The sequence below is a fragment of the Achroia grisella genome, unplaced genomic scaffold (assembly GCF_030625045.1).
Source record: "Achroia grisella isolate CSIRO2021 unplaced genomic scaffold, CSIRO_AGI_Agris_v1 utg1239, whole genome shotgun sequence".
Taxonomy (NCBI): domain Eukaryota; kingdom Metazoa; phylum Arthropoda; class Insecta; order Lepidoptera; family Pyralidae; genus Achroia; species Achroia grisella.
In genome coordinates, this window is record NW_026712602.1 from 456,864 (window position 1) to 476,385 (window position 19,522).

General features: G+C 32.4%; 2 protein-coding genes across 2 annotated transcripts; both read right to left on the reverse strand.

Annotated features, from left to right (window-relative positions):
- Positions 1 to 7,836: 7,836 nt before the first annotated feature.
- Positions 7,837 to 10,451, reverse strand: LOC131854558 (pancreatic lipase-related protein 2-like). Its single transcript, XM_059205675.1, has 3 exons — positions 10,284 to 10,451; positions 9,055 to 9,355; positions 7,837 to 8,521 (listed from the first exon to the last, which is right to left on the reverse strand). The coding sequence occupies exons 1-3, from the start codon at positions 10,396 to 10,398 to the stop codon at positions 7,837 to 7,839; spliced, it is 1,101 nt and encodes a 366-aa protein (XP_059061658.1). The 5' UTR covers positions 10,399 to 10,451.
- Positions 10,452 to 11,685: 1,234 nt separating this feature from the next.
- LOC131854566 (phospholipase A1 member A-like) lies at positions 11,686 to 18,295 on the reverse strand. Its single transcript, XM_059205684.1, has 3 exons — positions 18,181 to 18,295; positions 16,875 to 17,175; positions 11,686 to 12,370 (listed from the first exon to the last, which is right to left on the reverse strand). Exons 1-3 carry the CDS (start codon positions 18,293 to 18,295, stop codon positions 11,686 to 11,688), a joined length of 1,101 nt encoding a protein of 366 aa, XP_059061667.1.
- Positions 18,296 to 19,522: the final 1,227 nt, after the last annotated feature.

A 19,522-nucleotide genomic window follows, 5' to 3' on the forward strand; every position in this document is an offset into this window, starting at 1 on the left:
ACCATAATATCTCAGTACAACTCACAAAACGCTATCTAATCCCACACTAAGCAGAGCTTCTGTTATGATTACTAGACAACTGATATAAATATACATATTCATTTTTTTAAACATACATAATATATATATACAAAATACTCGGATTGATCATACATCAAACAAACAATCATACTCATGAATATAATTTTTTGTACCGTGACAGGAATCGAACCCGCTACCATCAGAAGTAAGGCGGTGTGCTAAACCGCTACACTACCGAGACCATCATTATTGTTATATATACCTAAAATCTAACAGAAAGCTCTCAGTTTTTATGGAAAAACTGTTTGTTTATCACTTCATTTGAATATTCAAGGCGACGTCTACGCCTATTTGCCAAAAACTCACCCAAAAAGAAAATCCCAGTAGTATCCAACACCCCTGCAAAGATCCCCAGTGTACTCCACACTTTTCCTTATTAACAGGATTGCATACTCCGATCAATCAATTTTGATACATCGCATGCTTTATATAAAAAATATTAACTCTAAAATTACATACATTGGAAAAAGGACTTTAATGTTTTGTATTATAGTGGAATTTCCAAAATTTATAATTTTTGAGTTAATGTAATTTACTACTAAGTATACAATGTGTCAAATTATGATGCATCTATAATGCCTCTATTTTTTTCATTTGACTTATTGACAAACAATTTACGGCATTAGACAATATATCTGTTGTCAATACATCTAATGAAAGATTTTCAAATTACCGGCTTACAGGATGATGATTTGAACAAAAATATTAATGGTAACTTTGATAGTTAGCTATATTTTGTTGTATTAATAGATACAACAATTATTCGGTTAAAACACTTCAGAAGCATACAATACATGGAATGGCAGAAGACTTAATATTCACACAGAGATTAAATCATAAAATATAATTCATTGTATCTTTTTATTTTCCTATTTGTTCTCGTACTTAGTTAAGCTTTGTGTCTAGTGACTTACGCCACTGTTTTCAATATACAAGCGTCAGGCGTATTAATTTCTTTAATACTAATAATATAGCGATATTGTAAATTGTAACTGCCTGTAGGTATCCTACATTATGCTAAACAGATCGTAATAAAAATGGCCGTAGAGTATATTTTCTGATTAGAGATTAATAAAAGAATTCCAAGTTATATTATTTATAATTTCAATTTATTCTTGTACTAATATATTGTTTATACTTTATTTATTTTTCTAGCGACTTATAAACGCCACTGGTTTCGTAATATTAATGATACAAAAGCGAAACTGTAACTGCCTGTTTATATCCTTTATCAAGCTAAAACTATCTTAATGCAAATGGCCATAGAGTATATTTTCTGCTTAGTGATTTAAAAATTCAAGTTATAATATAAAATATCAAAACTCTTCAGTTGCGGTACACAGACGCCCCATATGGTAGGCTTGTTTCTTTTTGGCAGTTCGCCGTCCGTACATAATGTAGCTAAGTGTGCAGAACGGTGCAAGTTTGATGTCGTTTCATCATCGTCTAGTCTCAACGATACATCCACCACCGCCATCTGCAAATGCAAAGATATTTAGTGCTTTATACAATAGTATATGTTACATATATGTGATGTGAATGGCAAATGAGCTGATCGGTCACCTGATAGTAAGAGACCTATATACTTACATGAACCGCAAAGGACATTACATTATCATGTAACGTGATAAGATGTCATGCCTCTTATCCTGATATTTCACTGCTTCATATTGCTCAACCGAAACACAGCTTAGTTAGAGTAAGTTACTTAGCATCCTAAATAGGTGAGACTGAGGTACCTATCCTTACAGACGACTTTTTAATAAGTCCTCCAGTAATTTTTTTTTTCACTATTTCATTGTCAGACTATTAAGTATATGGTGTTTTTTATATATGTATTTCTGTATGTATATGCATGTACTTACTTTTAGTATATACTTTTTAGGACATATTGTTTCAAACCTTCCTCTTGAATCACTCTATCTATTGCTAAAACTGCATTAATCCGTCCGTATCATAGTTTAAAAGATCTAAGCAAATAGACAGCGGTATCGACTTCACGATTCACGATACTACATCAAGTTTCCACAACTCAGGAACAGGTACTCGTTATTTTTAATAACAGTTGCAATAATTACACGCGTGAGTCAAATTGTATGGAAGCGTCTTTTTTTATATCCACAAAATTATTTATATTTACCATGTCGTATATTTTTACTTTAATTACGTACTTACACAATAATTTATGTCTTATTTCATTTTTTAACATATTGAAGTGAATATAATTATATTATATGATTTTCGTGTTTTACTGTTTACAGGCATGTTCGTTACTCATTACCTGTTTGGAAAGTTGGTTCATGATATAGTGATGTCAATATTAATGTGAAAGTAAGTTACTTTCTGACTCAGTTTTATGAAGAAATACTATTTTTTATTTCCTATTATACTAAATAAATTATTGGTAATCGTGCTTAACTTACAAAAATAAATTATAAATAATTAAGAAACATTTTCTATTCAACCTTTATGCATAATTATGCATAACTTTCTGAATTGGACATATATAAAATGAAATTATTTGCAAACACTTCGAATCCCAACTCGAAATTCTAACTAAGGGGATGTGAATTGTTAGTAATATATATTTGTTAGTTATAGACTGATGACCCCATTCCTGGTAAAGAACCATGTCAAGTTGACCTCCACGAGGTTTCATTATATTAAATTCCTGGTAATTTGCTACAATGGGCTAACTGACTTGATGTTCATCTTATCCTTCACTGGTGCCCGCCAGCGAAAACCGTTAACACAGGTGAGAGAACAATTCCACTACTTTTCACCTCGAAAAAAAAGCAGACGACGAATAATAGAATCTAATTTACAATATCTATTAAAGTTTAAAAAGAAAACACCAACAATACCTTCATATAATGTCGTCATGATCTCAGCCAGGAAGACGTCCACTGCTGGACAAAGGGCGCTCCCAAAGATCTCCACGTCGATCTGTCCTGCGCTTCTCGCATCCATCGCCTTCCAGCGATCTTGATCAGATCGTCGGTCCAACTTGCTGGAGGCCTTTCCACGCTGCGTCTTCCAGTCCGTGGTCGCCACTCGAGGACTTTACTGCCCTAACGGCCATCTGTCCTATGAGCTATGTGCCCTGCCTTTTGAAACTTCAGTTTCGCAATTCTTCGGGCTATATCGGTCACTCTGGTTCTTCTGCGGATCTCCTCATTATATATTCATATAATGTACCACCGTTTAATTTAACTCGACTTCTCGAGTGACTCGAGACAAAAGTGTAATAAAGTTTCAAACGTCTCAGTTACCTCCTCAAAGGTACTTGAAGCGCGTGTCTGGACCCGGAGTGGACCTTTATCTGCCACTTAATCACGTCAAAGATTACCTTTATCCTTTTAAAGTGCACAGTATATTGTCTAGCCTTTCACGTACTACAAATTTGCAGTGAAATATCTAGAAACGCCTTGTTAGGGTTTCTTGTTTAAGGTTTGCTGTATTTATTATATGAATGCATTTCTATGCTTTGACTCAAGTTGTACTAACAATGTAATTACATTAATTATTTGCTTTATTTATGTCTTCATGCCACATCTCTTATTGTATAGACAGAGAGACAGTGTCATTTGTAAGGATAAATATGGAATGGTATACACCAGTCTGTTTTAGTGGTATACCCATACGGTTTACTATTAGAGGACAAGCGTCAAAATCATTGTAGTTGAAATAATAGAGCGTTGGTTTCCAAGGAGGAATTCGTGGATATATTATTATCTACAGGTTTACCAAATTACAGAGCATGAATGCATGGCATTTTAGTTCTTCAGAATAGCAACCAATAAGTTGGGCATGTGATAACATGATATTGTGGTGTTGTTGATGTATATAGGTGACGGTTTCCATCAAATAGGCCATTTAGCTTGTCATCCAGTTACTTAAAAAATGCAAGTTTAAACAAATAATAATAATATCGTTCGACAATTCAAGCAAAGCACCATCAAGTCCCATGCTAAGTAGAGCTTGTGATATGGGTAGTATACAACGGATATATGCAAGTATTTATATCATACACACCTTTTTTTATAAATACATACACAATATAAGCATAGAAAACACCCAGACCGACACAAATAATCTGACTCGTGAATACAAATGTTTGTACCATGCGAGGAATCAAACCCGCGACCATCGGAATTAAGGCAGTATGCTAAACGGTTCGACTACCGAGACCGTTATAAAGTTTTTAAGAAAAAAAAATGAAATAACATCAAGTAGTTACTTAGTTATAGACAAAGTTATAACAACCTTTGACTAATTGGAATATTTTTTATAACGGAATGTATTTCACAATATTTCATGATTAAATTGAAAGAAGAAGTTGGCTCGCTGTTTATATCGAGTAACACCGGTAGGTTTATAATAGTTTCTATGTTAACTACCAGTAAATATACACTTTAAGTGTCATTCTTGGAAATAAATTGATATCAACTAGAGCTGGTTCACTGAGTAGAAAAGTAACGGGTTCTGAACTCGTAACTTTAGTTTTTATACTTTAGTTACGTTGTCGTTACTTTGGCATTATTGTAGTTACTTTGGGACTGTAATTACACTATGACTGTATCTTTGTTATTAATAGTTTATCATTACTTAGTTACAATAGGTACCTAGTTACTGTACGTATTTAGTTACTTAAACCAAATCAGATAAGACTTAATAACTGCTGGCGACATGAATAAAAAGATTATCGGTTTCGAAATCCAAAATAATAACAAATGAAATCAGACAGTACCCAAAAAATTCGGAACGCAAATAACCTGAATTGACATAGGAACTTAATAAGTAATTAGTAACTTACCGTAACGAAACCGTAGTAACGACTACTAAATCGATCAGTCACTGACGTGTAGTTATATGTCGTTACTTTTACAGCTCTAACATCAACTAATCTAGTATTCATGGTACTCACCTGCTCTTTTGTGTCGTAACAACGAGTTTTATTAACAAGTGACGTAGTACTTGTCATGCGTTATCGCCGACATTTGTCTCAATAAATTGAACAGAAATAGTTGTTGCAGTTTTTTTCTTTGTAATAATAACACGTAACTAAATAATAGATTACCATTAGTGTCTATCAGAAACGTATTATGATATTATTTTTAAGGCTGTGCATTCACTTGGTCTTCGGGTAAAATATATTTTTTATAGGTACTACTAGCTATATATTTTATAGGTTACTAACTAGCTGTACCCGCGATTTCGTCCGCGTGGAATAGTGACTTTAGACAGCATAAAATATTTAATAATCTAACTCCATAAAAGCCAAAGAAAAAAGTTTCATGGTTCTAGCTTCAAAAATGACTAATTTCTACACAAAAGTTTTATACCCTATCTTATTTTACCCCTTAAGGGTAAAGTTTTTACAAACTTTGAATGTCTTACTTATGAATATATAATTATTTAATTAACAGCCTATAAAATAAGTTTCAAGCTTATAGCTTTAATAAAAGACGATATTTCTATACAACCTTTCATCCCTCCTTTTAACACCTCACAACCCTTTGTTCGCATTATAAAATAGCCTATGTCCTTTCTCAGACTAGACTATCTGAGTACCAAATTTAATTTATATCGGATCAGTAGTTGCGTTAAAGCGCGACAGACAGACGGACAGATAGCGTTACTTTCGCGTATATAATATTAGTAAGGATTCCAAACAAAGCTGATGTTTTTTTTGTCCTAATCATAGGTATCTAAAATACTAATTCATGCTCAATGCATCCTTTATGATAGGATTGAAAGATCACCCCAAAACGGTCAGCAGAATAATGATTGCATTCAAATGAGACCAGGTGCCCTGTAGTTACAACAAAAAAATTCAATGGAACATTGTCAGAAAGATTTCTTCGCTGACCCTACTTTATCCAACCAGTAGTGAAATAACTATTATTCCATTGTAATAACGACCTTGTTCGATGAGATTAAGATTGATTTTTGATATTCAATGTAGGTATAAGGGGGTTTCGCTTGTCCATTGTGAAGTCCTGACCCTTTCAGTTAATATTGACACTAATAATAATAAGTTTGTACACTTAAAACAGTTGTGCGACGAGAAAAGCATTCAGGTCAACAGCTGCTCGATCTCTATTTGTTTTTATTAACATTCTGACCTTAGTTTAGTTTCTATTGCGGAATAAAGTTTTCACTTAAAATAATTAACAATACACATCGTTTAGGAGTATTATTAAGAAGTAGCTTTGGGCGGTTTCACCGACGTGAAATATATAGCCTATGTATTATTCTGATATATAATCTATATTACTGTAAAGTTTCATCAAAATTCGTTCAGTAATTCCTGCGTGATAGAATAATAAACATCCATATTTGCATTATACAGAAAGAGTAAATTATCTCTTTATATGTATTATATTAAATTATCACTGAAATATTTATAACGGCACGGAATCTATCGATATAGTTCTAAAATACTTGAAAACTACAATAATAAGGAAAGATAAATTATTTTTTCTATATGTGTATATACAGATAATAATAACATCTTATTGGTGGTGGTTTACGTTGTGGATTGAACCTGTTTTTCCTTCAAGACACCATTCTGCTGCATAAAATGTATCCGTACGTTTTTTATTTACTTTACACAAATCTATAATCGAAAATTCTGGACTAGTCTAACTAATAATTAGTATTAAAGAAGGAAATCCATAATTATATTTTAAGTTATAAAACTTGGTAATTAATACAATTTACTATAAATTATAAACAAAAGAAAAGGTTTTTTGGACTGATAATTACAAAATTTTAATTATTATGACATAATTATATTTTTTGAAAGAATTACTAATGCCATCTACATTATAGTTGTGTGTAATTAAAAATGAACACCGCCATCTAGCGAAGCATTGCTCCAACTTGTCATGTAACAAAAATAAGCACGCATAAGCATAGTATAAGTAGTTATAATAATTATGTGTTGCAAAAGATGGCGCTACCTATCTCTTATTGGAATAATATACTTAAACAGTTACGATGTTAGCAAACCATTATAATAAAATAAGTATTTAAAGATAAGTGTAATCAATACCTAATTTTCAAAGTCCCTGACTTATTTAATCAATTTAAACATAATTATGGGCTTATTATATGATATGTCCCCATTTCAAAAAGTCTAATGTAATAGAAATGTCTTTCATAAATAATGCCATAGCTTAATTCTATGGTAATTTGTAAAAAATATAATATTTATATATTATAAATTGTATATTCTTAAATTGTATTATAATATATATCTACAGTAATGAGAAATTACATAAATCGATATTTTTTTTTGTACACCACAATTCTAGAAACTACTATATACTTTCCGTACATTAATGTACTAGTTTTTACCTGAGATTACGCCTGCTTTTTAGTCAAAACATTCACATGTTTGTTGTTGTCACACTGTCTTCACTGTAAATAAAGAACAGATTTTGATGAAACTTTACAGTAATACGCTTATGCATTAGAATAATACATAGGCTATATTTTATATTGAAATTTATGAAGTATATTGAAAAGTAGAAGTATATTGAAGTTTAACGCGGGTGAAACGGCGGGCACAGCTAGTGTATTTGTTTCAGTTGATATACTTCCTAGTTGGGATATATGATCAGGTCAGATCTGCTTTTTTAGTCACAATAAACCATTTATATACAATAATTCAAAAATTTAATATTCTGTTATGCATAATTAAACAAAAAGACAATTAAAAACAAAACAAACAAAAAACATTTACGATTAAACAACAATAACATCTTCCTTATTCATTTGCTTTAACAGATTTGAAACCGGTTCAAATTCTCTCTTCAAACCCTTCTCACCCATATAATAAGGATAATTATAGTCTGCAGCCAAATAGAATATGCCATGCTTCGTCTGATCAACGTTGGGTCCGAGTAGATTGGTGACCATTGGTGTCCTGTCGTAACAATTCATATCCCGCGCCTGCTGTACTGAATCACATTGCATTGCTATAAAGCTGTTTGGATTCCGCAGTGCTGAATACCATATTGTATACACCTTAACATGGCTACAGAGTAATTCACAAGGTATCCAATAAAGATCAGATAGTTGATATTCCCCTCCATTGATGTAAAAATTAACATGGCCCACTGGAGCAGCCATTCCTAAACCATCTATGTTAGTGCTTACCACTTCCACGTAATCGGCATCACTCTGGTCCAGTCTTTGATCAGGACCTAAATTTCTAAAGCACGGCCCCGTTGGGTCTAATGCAGTAAGTTTGCTTAACTTAGTACCCGATAATTCCTTGAAGGATTTAGCTATGAAGCTGATGGTTTCACCACCGAGACTCAGACCTACAATTTCGAGGTTTTTAGGGTTGAACCCGACGTTTTCAAGAGTCAGGTTGTATAACATTTCACCAACACGTCTTCCAGCGGAAGGGACAAAACGTGCGACTCTGAAATAAAAATTTAGGATAACATTTTGGTACCTAGTATTATTTTTCTATTTATGTTGCATAAAGCATTGATACAAAAGAACACATCAGATGTCGTCCTGCCCGGAACAGCAGATCTACCTAGATATATATCACATTTAATTGTGTTTACAATCCACCCAGAAATCTATTGTATGTGTATAATACACACAAAAATGCATCTAAATGTATCAAGTCGATTAGGAGCATTTAGGAGAAGATGTTCTAGATTTTGCTAAATCATTTTGTAAAGAAGTAACATTTAGTTAGATTTTCAATATTTATAATGGATAGATATTTTATGTAACATTGAAAATAATAACAAATTACACATTTATTAAACGTTATTGATTTTCTGGAGAACAAACGTAATAATAATATGTGCTCACTTTTGGGAGTAAAAATTTTTGCAATTTACACTCTTCGATATTGATGTCCTCTATAAAACTGTAGTACCTCACTTTAGACGTACATTAGAATTATGTATTATTATAATTTATATAGATAATACTTACTCTGGAAATTGATAATTTACAAATTGATAAATATCTATCAACCAGACATTATAACCTAAATTCCGGTAACTACTCTCCAAGATCCTGGAAGGGGGTAAATCTGGATTATCAAAGTAACCACTTATGAATATTACTGTTTTCCGACTGTAATCCATTGTGGGGTCTTTAGCCATCTGCTTTATTTGATAATATGTGTACTTCCTCCTTACTGAACGTGGTGTTGCTTTAGCTCCTATGACTTTAATACGAATATTCTTCAAAGATTCTTTCGATATCAATATTGGATTCTCTTTACCAGGACCTGTAAATGTTAACTAATAAATAAAGTTCAAGAACGGTAGACTTTTTTTACGTAATCGTAATGGCAAACAAAGTAAGGGCTCACCTGATGGTAAACGGTAATCATCGACAAGAACAGCACTGCGGATATCAAGTTATCGTATGCAGAGGGCTAAGCATACCTCGTATCCTGTAATTTTACTGTCTAGTCGTATTCTATATCGTAGACTAAAACACAGCTTACTGTTTGGCAGCCAAAATAAGTGAGACTAGTTCTGGCAGTAGGGTGGAAAGAGGATTGTTAGGTCATATCAGGTTGACCTCCACGCGATTCCCCCTGTAAACCATCGTCATAAACTCTTGGTGAATTTGTCACGATGGGCTGACTTGCCCTCATGTTCATCTTATCATCCTCCACTGGTGCCCCGCCAGCGTAGACCGTTAGCGCAGGCGGGTGCACCATTTCATTATCATCCATAAAAAAAAAGTTCTGGTACAAGGTACTACTTTTTGAGATGTATTGTGAGTGTGTTTTGGTTGAAGAAGATACGGTAGTGGATTTTCAGAATACGAGGGCATAAAGTCTTCAAGAATGACAACATATGGGTGTATCTATGGACGTTAAGTGAAGACGTGATGGCCGTAGTAACGTTAATATCAGCAGGTGACGATGACCATTTTCTATCAGGCATTGTTCACTGTACATTGTTACGATAACATCATTTCATATGCTTTGTTTTGTTAAGTTATAGCTGTCTTTGAATTGGTTTAGTTTATTATTATTGTATACTTTATCACAACTGAACATACTCAACTTAAAACAAATCCATTATCTGCCTAAAAATTACTTTGATTAGTTATACATGTATAGCTTAATAATATAGAAATGTATATACATATTCATAATTAGAACATATTAAAAAATATGTAAATATTGTTGTAGTACTTACAGTCTGAAAGGAAGCCAGAATGATATCCTTTCACTAATTTTGTATCCTGCACAGGTCCTGTATTCACAAAGCTAAATAATATTGGCGCGCAAATCAAATAAAGAACGACCTCCATCTTTTTAGACTAGCTATGTTTGCAAATTTAATTATAACTGTATATATTTTTAGTCTTTACATTGTCTTCTAAAATGGACGTCACGCGCATACTAAATTTTTTAACGATATGACATTATATTTAAAAGATCTCTATTTTATTACACGTATCTAGAATTCATTGAGTGATCTGTGTACCCTTTGGATGACCTCATGAGAATTTTAAGTTGGCGAATGAATGACGAATTGTTAAAATCTTAAATATATAACCTGAAAATCATTGCATGTTATATGAACACACGAAACACATAAATATAATCTGAGTCCTCTCTACCTGATTGTCTTGATGATGTATAATAAAATTTAGTTTAGTTATTTTTAAAAAAATTAATAATAAATAAAATCATTGTAATTTAATTAAGTTAATTTGTGATCACCAGTCGGAATGGTATGTTACATTTATTGATTGATCTACTTCAAATTACAGATTAAAAATTCTTAAATGAATTCTGTTTAGGGAGATCATTAGGAGGATTTTATTGACCACTGTGACACGTACATAAAATGTATATTTATACTTTTACAAATTTCTCTTTGTGTTTTTTTATTTATTGTTCGTTCTTCGTTGGTCACTTACTTCATTTTGATCTTAATTTCTGGTTTTGAACGGTTTGGTTTTGGCATTTGGATTGGATTGTGTTTCTTATACGTATCTATGATTATTTTTTGTTATTACTCGTTGTATATTAAGTCTCTTGTTTTTGTGTTTCGCGTAAGTACATGTTTATTTTTTTTATATTTTTCATTTTTACAATTACTGCTAAATATAGAGACAATATTTAGCAGTAATTAGGTAAAAATAGAATATAGTAACATTTATTACTATAAATATAAAAAATTGTGGTAGATATTTCAGTGCATCCTGCCTTTTTTCTAAGTTCATTCATTCAGCGCTCACACGTGCTGAATTCAGATTGTTCATAAAAGTTTTCAATTAAATTGACATTTAAATGAAGCTGATTTCCTAACATTAGGTAATGAAGTCGTTGTTGAGGTTAGAGAGCACAAACCCACTGACAAAACATATTATTGGTATTGGCTTGGTATATCCATTATAACTAATCTCTGAATAAGTCGTATTTACTTATCCAATAATAAAATAATTTTGAATTGCATGTTACGATTATTGCGCTAGGTACATATTTATGAATTAATCAAAATCGGTTGAAGGGTTAAAAAAATTATCTAATATTACTAATAAACGATAACATAAAATATTTTATTTATAATTAGAAGTTAACAATTTAATTTATACAACAATAACGTCATCTTTATGCAATTGTTTGAAGAAATTAGCAAAAGGTTCCAATTCTTTTTTCAGTCCATTCTCGCCCATATAATAAGGATATTTATAATCTGTTGCTAAATAAAATAAACCGTGTTTTGTTTTATCTACGTTCAGGCCAACCAGATTTGTAACCATTGGTTGTCTATCGTAGCATTTTCTATCTCTGGCTTGCTGTACAGAATCACATTGCATTGCGATAAAGCTGTTTGGATTCCTTAACGCCGAAAACCATATCGTATACACTTTTATATGACTGCAAAGTAACTCACAAGGCATCCAGTAAATATCTGATATTTGGTACTCCCCACCGTTTATATAAAAATTAACATGGCCGACTGGTGTGCCTATGCCTAAACCATCCATATTAGTGTTTAAAACCTCCACGTAATCTGCATCACTCTGGTCCAGTCTTTCGTCTGGCCCCAAGTTTCTAAAGCAAGGTCCTGTTGGGTCCAATGCTGTGAGCTTGCTAAGTTTAGTACCCGATAGTTCTTTGAAGGCCTTGGCTATGAAGCTGATGATCTCACCGCCAAGACTCAAGCCAAGGATCTCAAGTTTCTTAGGATCGAAACCAACGTTTTCAAGTGTGATGTTATAAATCATTTCACCGATACGTCTTCCAACAGTAGGCACGTGTCTGGTGACTCTGAAATTAAATGGCAGATTTTAAATATACACTAACTGGTATAAGTAAAGATAAAGAAGTAATAGGATATTGTCACTACAATATTGTAACTAATGCGGTTAATCCGAGTTGCTTATTGCTAATTAAAATAGGATTATTGCCATATTATCATGGCCAATGAGAGATAACATGACTAATCGAGCGATTTACTGTATGAAGAGTCGTGACTCATTAAGAGAGAAATTCAAAGAGGCAAATATTCTCACCGTTGCTTCTCAATTTATATATTCAAATATCCTATATGTTCATAAAAATCTTGACTTATTTCCAAAAAACAGCAATATTCATAATATTAATACTAGATTTAAAGACAAACTTGCTGTCTCCAAGTATCGTTTAGAAAAAGTCAATAGGTCTTTTATGGGAACAGGTATAAAATTTTACATTAAGATACCAAAGGATTATTTGGTATCTTATTGTAAAAATAAATTCTTAATATATCTTCTTAAATAAATTCAAAACATCTGTTAAATTATATTTACTGAGCAAGGCCTATTACTCACTAAACGATTACTTGAATGACGAGCGTGCATGGCAATAGTTTTTATGTTCGGGATTTTCATTTAATGTTAGACATGACCTATATAAATACCTATGCATTGTAAATAAACTAGATTTAAAAAAAAAGTAATTCAATTGAGTTTCTTGCCAGTTCTTCTCAATTGGATCTATGTACCGAACTGGACGGTAGGAAAAAAAAATTATAATGTAAAACTTGACGTTCATAAGCGGCTAAAATATCCTACATGAATAAATGATTTTTGAATTTGAATTTGAATGCAACACTCGTTATCTCCACATCTTGCAGACTATTTTTGAATCGAACGATGCGGGAAGCGGTGTTATAGTTTAACTTGTTTTTGATGTTTCTATTACCGAAGAGTTTGTTCGAAATGTAACAAAAGTTTTTATAAAAATCTTTGAGTGGAATTGCAAAATGGAACTCACGCCTTTTGGAGTTCATGACCCAGGTTAACAAAGTCCTACGAGTATAATTCATATATAATAGATGTTTTTTTATTCTACTTCACAATATCTGATACCTACATCCTGTTATATACATTACATCTATCGAAATATATATAACTCAAAGGTGACTGACATAGTGATATATCAACGCACAGCGCAAACCACTAGACGGATCGGGCTGAAATTTGGCATGCAGGTAGATATTATGACGTAGGCATTCGATAAGAAAGGATTTTAAATAATTCTACCTCCAATGGGATAAAATAGGGGATGAAAATTTGTATAAAACTTTGTGAATTTTAAACCGATCTGGCTGAGACTTTGCGTGCATAAAGCTATTATGACGTAGGCATCCCCTTAGAAAGGATTTTGATAAATACCACCCCTAAGAGGATAAATTAACGCGAGCGAAGCCGCGAGCAAAAGCTAGTTATTCCATAAAATTTGTAGCTTATGTGTTATTCTAATGTATAAGCTATATTACTGTAAAGTTTCATCAAATCCGTTTAGTAGTTTTTGCGTGAAAAAGTAACAAACAGCCATCCATCCATACTCACAAACTTTCGCGTTTATAATGTATGTAAAAAGTAAGATATAAACGAAATATTTATTAGGATACTATTATTTAAGAACTCCGTCCGATACAATCAAAGAATGATGAAAGAAGCAATTAATATTTATAAATATCAAAATTTCAATAGATGTTTCAATTTCTCCAATACATCATTTCAAGGATCAGTGTTAAACTTAAAGTCAATGTGTTTTGTCGTGGCTATCAAGTGTTTTCCAGTAGAAATCGTGACGATAAAGACTATGAAAGACTGGATGAAAGGAGGTAACTGTTCGTCATAATTGTTTACATCCTCCACCATCTACAGTCGTGCCATGACCTAGACTTTTGTAACAGCATCGAACTATCGGAAACTGTTGACTAATAGTATCTTAGTAATCATTTCGTTTATATAATAACTACAATTGTAAACATTGTTAAAAGGGTTAAAACACTATATCTTTTATAAGTAATAGATGTAGTGTTTTAAAGAATTGTAAGCAATTGTAGTAAGTCCATATTCTGGAATAGGATTGTTTTGAGCAATTACTGAATCTTTATTATAATTTATTGTTACAAATATAATGTTATTTACTTTTGGTATATTTTTGGCTGATTAACTCCAGTTATATTTCTAACTTGTTAATGCATGTTAAATGTATTTTGGAATGTACATGACATTTTCAGTTAGCGACATTAATGAACTTTCAATAACATTCGAAAAAGTACATCAACAATCGTACAGTATGCAGAAAAACAGATTTTTTTTCTCTGTTTAAAATTTTGCTAGAATTTTTAATGTATGTTCAAAAAAATACATTAAAATTCAAGTTATAAATAGCCATTGCAAAATTTCAAACTAATAAGTTTTAGTAGGAAAGGAACCCTAAATGTACTGTCATATCCATACGTATAAATAAAATTGAAGTGTCTGTTTGTAATATTGAAATAACCGTTTTATAGTACATGCATATGTACATTCAACAAAATAACATGTTTTACAATTTTTGTCTGTCTGTTTGTTCCGGCTAATCTCTGAAATAGCTGGACCGCTTTTGGCGGGACTATATTTGGCAGATAGCTAATGTAATAAGGAGTAACTTGGCTACTTTTATTTTAGAACAATAAAGTTGAATTCAACGCGGACAAAGACGCGGGCATAGCTAGTAAAATATAAATCTACGAATCCGACAATACAATTTTTTAAGTCACGCATTACTCTCAAATGGTATTTACCAAAAGTATACAAAAAATATTACCTACAGTTGATGTGACCTGGGATTTACGTCAAAGAAACGTGTCATTGTTTTACCAAAAGAATAATAAAAAATAATATTAACATAAAAAGTGTTATTACAAAAATTCTTTTTCTTCATTCGTATTTTTGTAATAACACTATTACCTGCTGCTTTTCACGTTTGCTAAGAAATAATAAATATTATTTATTTATTTACTTGCTATATGGTACAGTATTGGATTATACAAAATATTTTAAGTACATGCCATGCAGCACCCCGTAGTGGTGTGCAAATAGTGAAAATGACATCATAATTAATTCAATATAAAATTATATCATTACATTTCTAAATATCACTTTACTACAAATACTCACAAAATACATGCATTTTAATAATAATACTAATAATAATCTCAGGACAATTCACACAGCGCCATCTAGTCCCAAGTTAAGCTAGCTAAAGCTTGTGTTATGAGCACGAGATAACTGATAGAAATATATAGATAACATCCAGACCGATACAAACAATCATACTCATGAGTACAGTTTGTGCCGTGCGAGAATTCGAACTCGCGACTATCGGAAGTAAGGCGGTGTGTTAACCCGTTAGACCACCCAGGCCGTCATTTAATATTTATATTAATTAATTAAAAATTATAATGAAGATAATAATAAAAGTAGCCTAAGTTACTCCTTATTACATTAGCCACCTGCCAAAAAAAGTCCCGTCACAATCGGTCCAGCCATTTCAAAGGACATGGACAGGAACAAACAAACAGACAGTCAGACAGACAAAAATTGTAAAAAATGTTATTTTGTTGTATGTACCGTATTTATGTTCAAATGCATGTAATATAAAATGGTTATTTCAATATTATAAACAGACACTCCAATTTTATTTATATGTATAGATAACAATTTATAGATAGACAAATATATATTTGTCCTCCATTTTGCATATAAAATAATCTTTCAATGAATAAAAACATTTATTTATCAGCCATTTCATTAGTTTGTCTTTGAACCATTTTAAACAGAGATTTGTAATTTATTATGGATATTTATATAGAAAAAACCTTTTAAGTTTTTATCTAAGCTATACAATTAAAAATTAAGTTCATTTCTTAGCAAATGGATCTTCGTACGTATGAAATTACAGGATAAGAGACATGACATTTTAGTCCTCCATTAGCAAAGTATAAGTGGTATCACGGTTGTCACATGATAACGTGATGTCCGTAGTACAGTCCATGTATTAAGGCAACGATAGGTTATTATAACGCTTTGACTATAGATAGATAGAAATAGAATAGAGATAATTAATTCTTTTTGGGAGATTTATATTTTATGAACTAATAAGTTGAAGCAAGTTATCACTTCATTAGTACCACCTGTAACCCTTCTTTTCTCGTTTTAGTAGCTAATGTTATATTATTTAAATATATATATCCTGGGAGAAAGGCAGTGTTAGGAATGTGGATTAATATCTCCATTGCTAGCCATGTACCATGTCAGTTTAACCACCACGCGGTTCCCCCTAGATACCATCATGATAAATTCCTAGTAAATTTGTCAGGATGGGCTAACTGTCCTGACTTCATATCATCTTATCATACTCCACTGGTGCCCCGCCAGCGTAAACTGATAGCGCAAGCGAGTGCACCATACCATTATCATCCCTTGAAAAAAAATATCTACATCTTACTTACATTGGAAATGGGTCGTTGACAAAATTTTGAACATCCACCAACCAAACATTATAGCCCAACGTTCTGTAACTGCTCTCAATAATTCTGGATGGTGGGAAATCTGCATGGTCGAAGTAACCACTTATGAATAGTATGGTCTTCCTAGCGTAGTCCATGGTGGGATCGTGTGCCATGTCTCTCGATTGGTGGTAAGAGTACTTCTTTCTTACCGAGCGTTTTGTTGCTTTGTATCCAATGACTTTCAAGCGGATTTTTTTCAATGTTTCCTTCGTGATTAATAAAGGGTTGTCTCTGCCAGGACCTGTAAATAAGAGTATGACTGTTATCAAATCTGGGATATATTTTATCGAATCAAGCAATTTTGCGGGAGTCTATTTCATTATTTATATTATTTTGTTTATTTCTACTACCGCATGCTAAGGCATGTGTGAGATCATAAATATTTTGGGCGGAAGTCTGACCACCGGAAGCGTTACAACCTTCTCTATTGGTGCTCAAATTCCGATCGTTATTGAATCTACGCCCAAACAGCGACAGTTTGGTTACCAAATAGTCTCTATATATTCCCTAATGATGCTATATTCTAATTCAAATTCAAATATCTTTATTCATGTAGGTCTATTATAAACACTTATGTCAAATCTACCGTGAGTTCGGAGTGATTTCGGCTGAGTTGAAAGGCGAAATACTTGTCGCGGTATAGCTATAGATTCAAAAAAGGTCGGAATTTGATCACCAATAGAGAAAGGCTCGTCTAGCGGTGGTCAGATTTCCACACTATATAATTGTGATCTCATACACACAATGGTAGCGGAATTAAACAAAATAATATAAATTTAATAAGCCATCTGGGATAGTCAAAAATCGACATTTGATTTGCGAACTGAGTCTATTTGAATGACTTTGACAGGGGGAAGGTAATCATTAGCAACAAGGCATTATGAGCTTATTGTTGGAAATATATTAGGTGTAACGCAGTCACTCCTGGAGACCATTGTGTTTACTTCCTGAACCACCTTCAGTAGGGTTTATTAAATTTAATACATGTATATAGGTTACCTCTGTCGTATGCTTTGTTCAGCTCTGTGAAATCGTGGATCGCTAGTAACTTTACGTAGTATAAAACAAAGTCGCAACAGATTGTATGCTGTTCAGCAATATATAGTGATGCAAGATGAAGATTTATATGTAATACATGCATCTTATAGTGTAGAACAAGCCGAGAAATTCAAAGATTTGTAATGCATCCATGCGAAGTTGGGAGGGGTCGCTAGTGTAGTATATAAAATAGTCTATTGTCACTTACACTCTGAGAGAAATCCAGAATTGTATGATTTCACTGAATTTGTATCATTTATTGGTACATTTGTCACCAAGCCAAATAGGATTGGCGCGCAAAGCAAGTACAATACAGACAACATTATTTTATTTATACTGGACGATTTAAATTTAACTTTTTATTTATTTTTTAATAACTTAATATGGACGTCCCACATGCGTTGGATTTTTTACTAATCTAATATTTTTTTGAAACGGATATACATATATTTCATTTGAATAAATAGAATTCATAGAATCTTGTACTACATTCCCGTCAAGTGACCTTACAAGTTTATGTTACCGAACAAGTTACAAGTAAGTAAAAATGATCAAGTCATGTTAATTTTTACATGGCAATGAAAAATTTCCGAAAAGAAGAACGAAATCATGTAAGTAAGGAATATTTCAGTTATAAGGTAATTCCTTCTATGACTGTATATAATTAATAAAATTCCTTTTCTGACTGTATATATTGGATAATTATCACATTTTCACTAATTGAGCTAGCTAGTGAAAACACTGTAATTTTCTTTTATTGACTCAAAGTGACAAACCATCTAGCAGTTTATTTGATGACGAATGATTAGCTCTTTTCTTCTTAATATAGTATAATGGTATGGTGCACCAATATGGGCTCACGGAATTCTAGTGGAAAGTAGGTCAATTAGCCCATCATCATTTAATATCTAGGAACCCATGATGATGGGTTCCTGGTTTATGCATTACCAGATATTTACTTTTTTAGAGTTAGTAAACCTACTATTATGTAATAGTCATTGTCGCCTTTATGGTAATTTTTTGTCAAGCCCATGTACTTGTAATACTAGGGCAATATAAGTGTTACTGAATATTAGGACGTAGGTAGGTTCAGGAGATAAAGTTTAAGAAAAGAGAGAGCAGATTGCATATCTAGATTTTCACAGCATGCGAAATGTCCATAGCCCAAACCATGAGCTTCATAATTGCTATAAAACCGATAGTTTTAGCTCATCAATACATACACTATGAATACACTAACATCGCTAGAAGAAACAGGTTTCTTACCGAGGTAGACTTTGAAAAAGTAGTCTGCGTGGGTACTTTAGTATTTTCAGGTATGTAGATTTCAGGTTGGCTTGGTTTATTTCAGTTGATGATAAGGCATTGAAATTACAGGATCAGAGTCATGGTATCTTAGTGCTCTAGATCGACAACGCTTGAGTCGTAAAACGCGTGTAACTTGATAACGCAACGGTTACCATTTCTATGTCTGTGGACCTTCGATATGTTTGCTTTTCAGTCATTATTTTACGATTTTAAGTCACTGGAACGGCAGACGAGCTAATGAT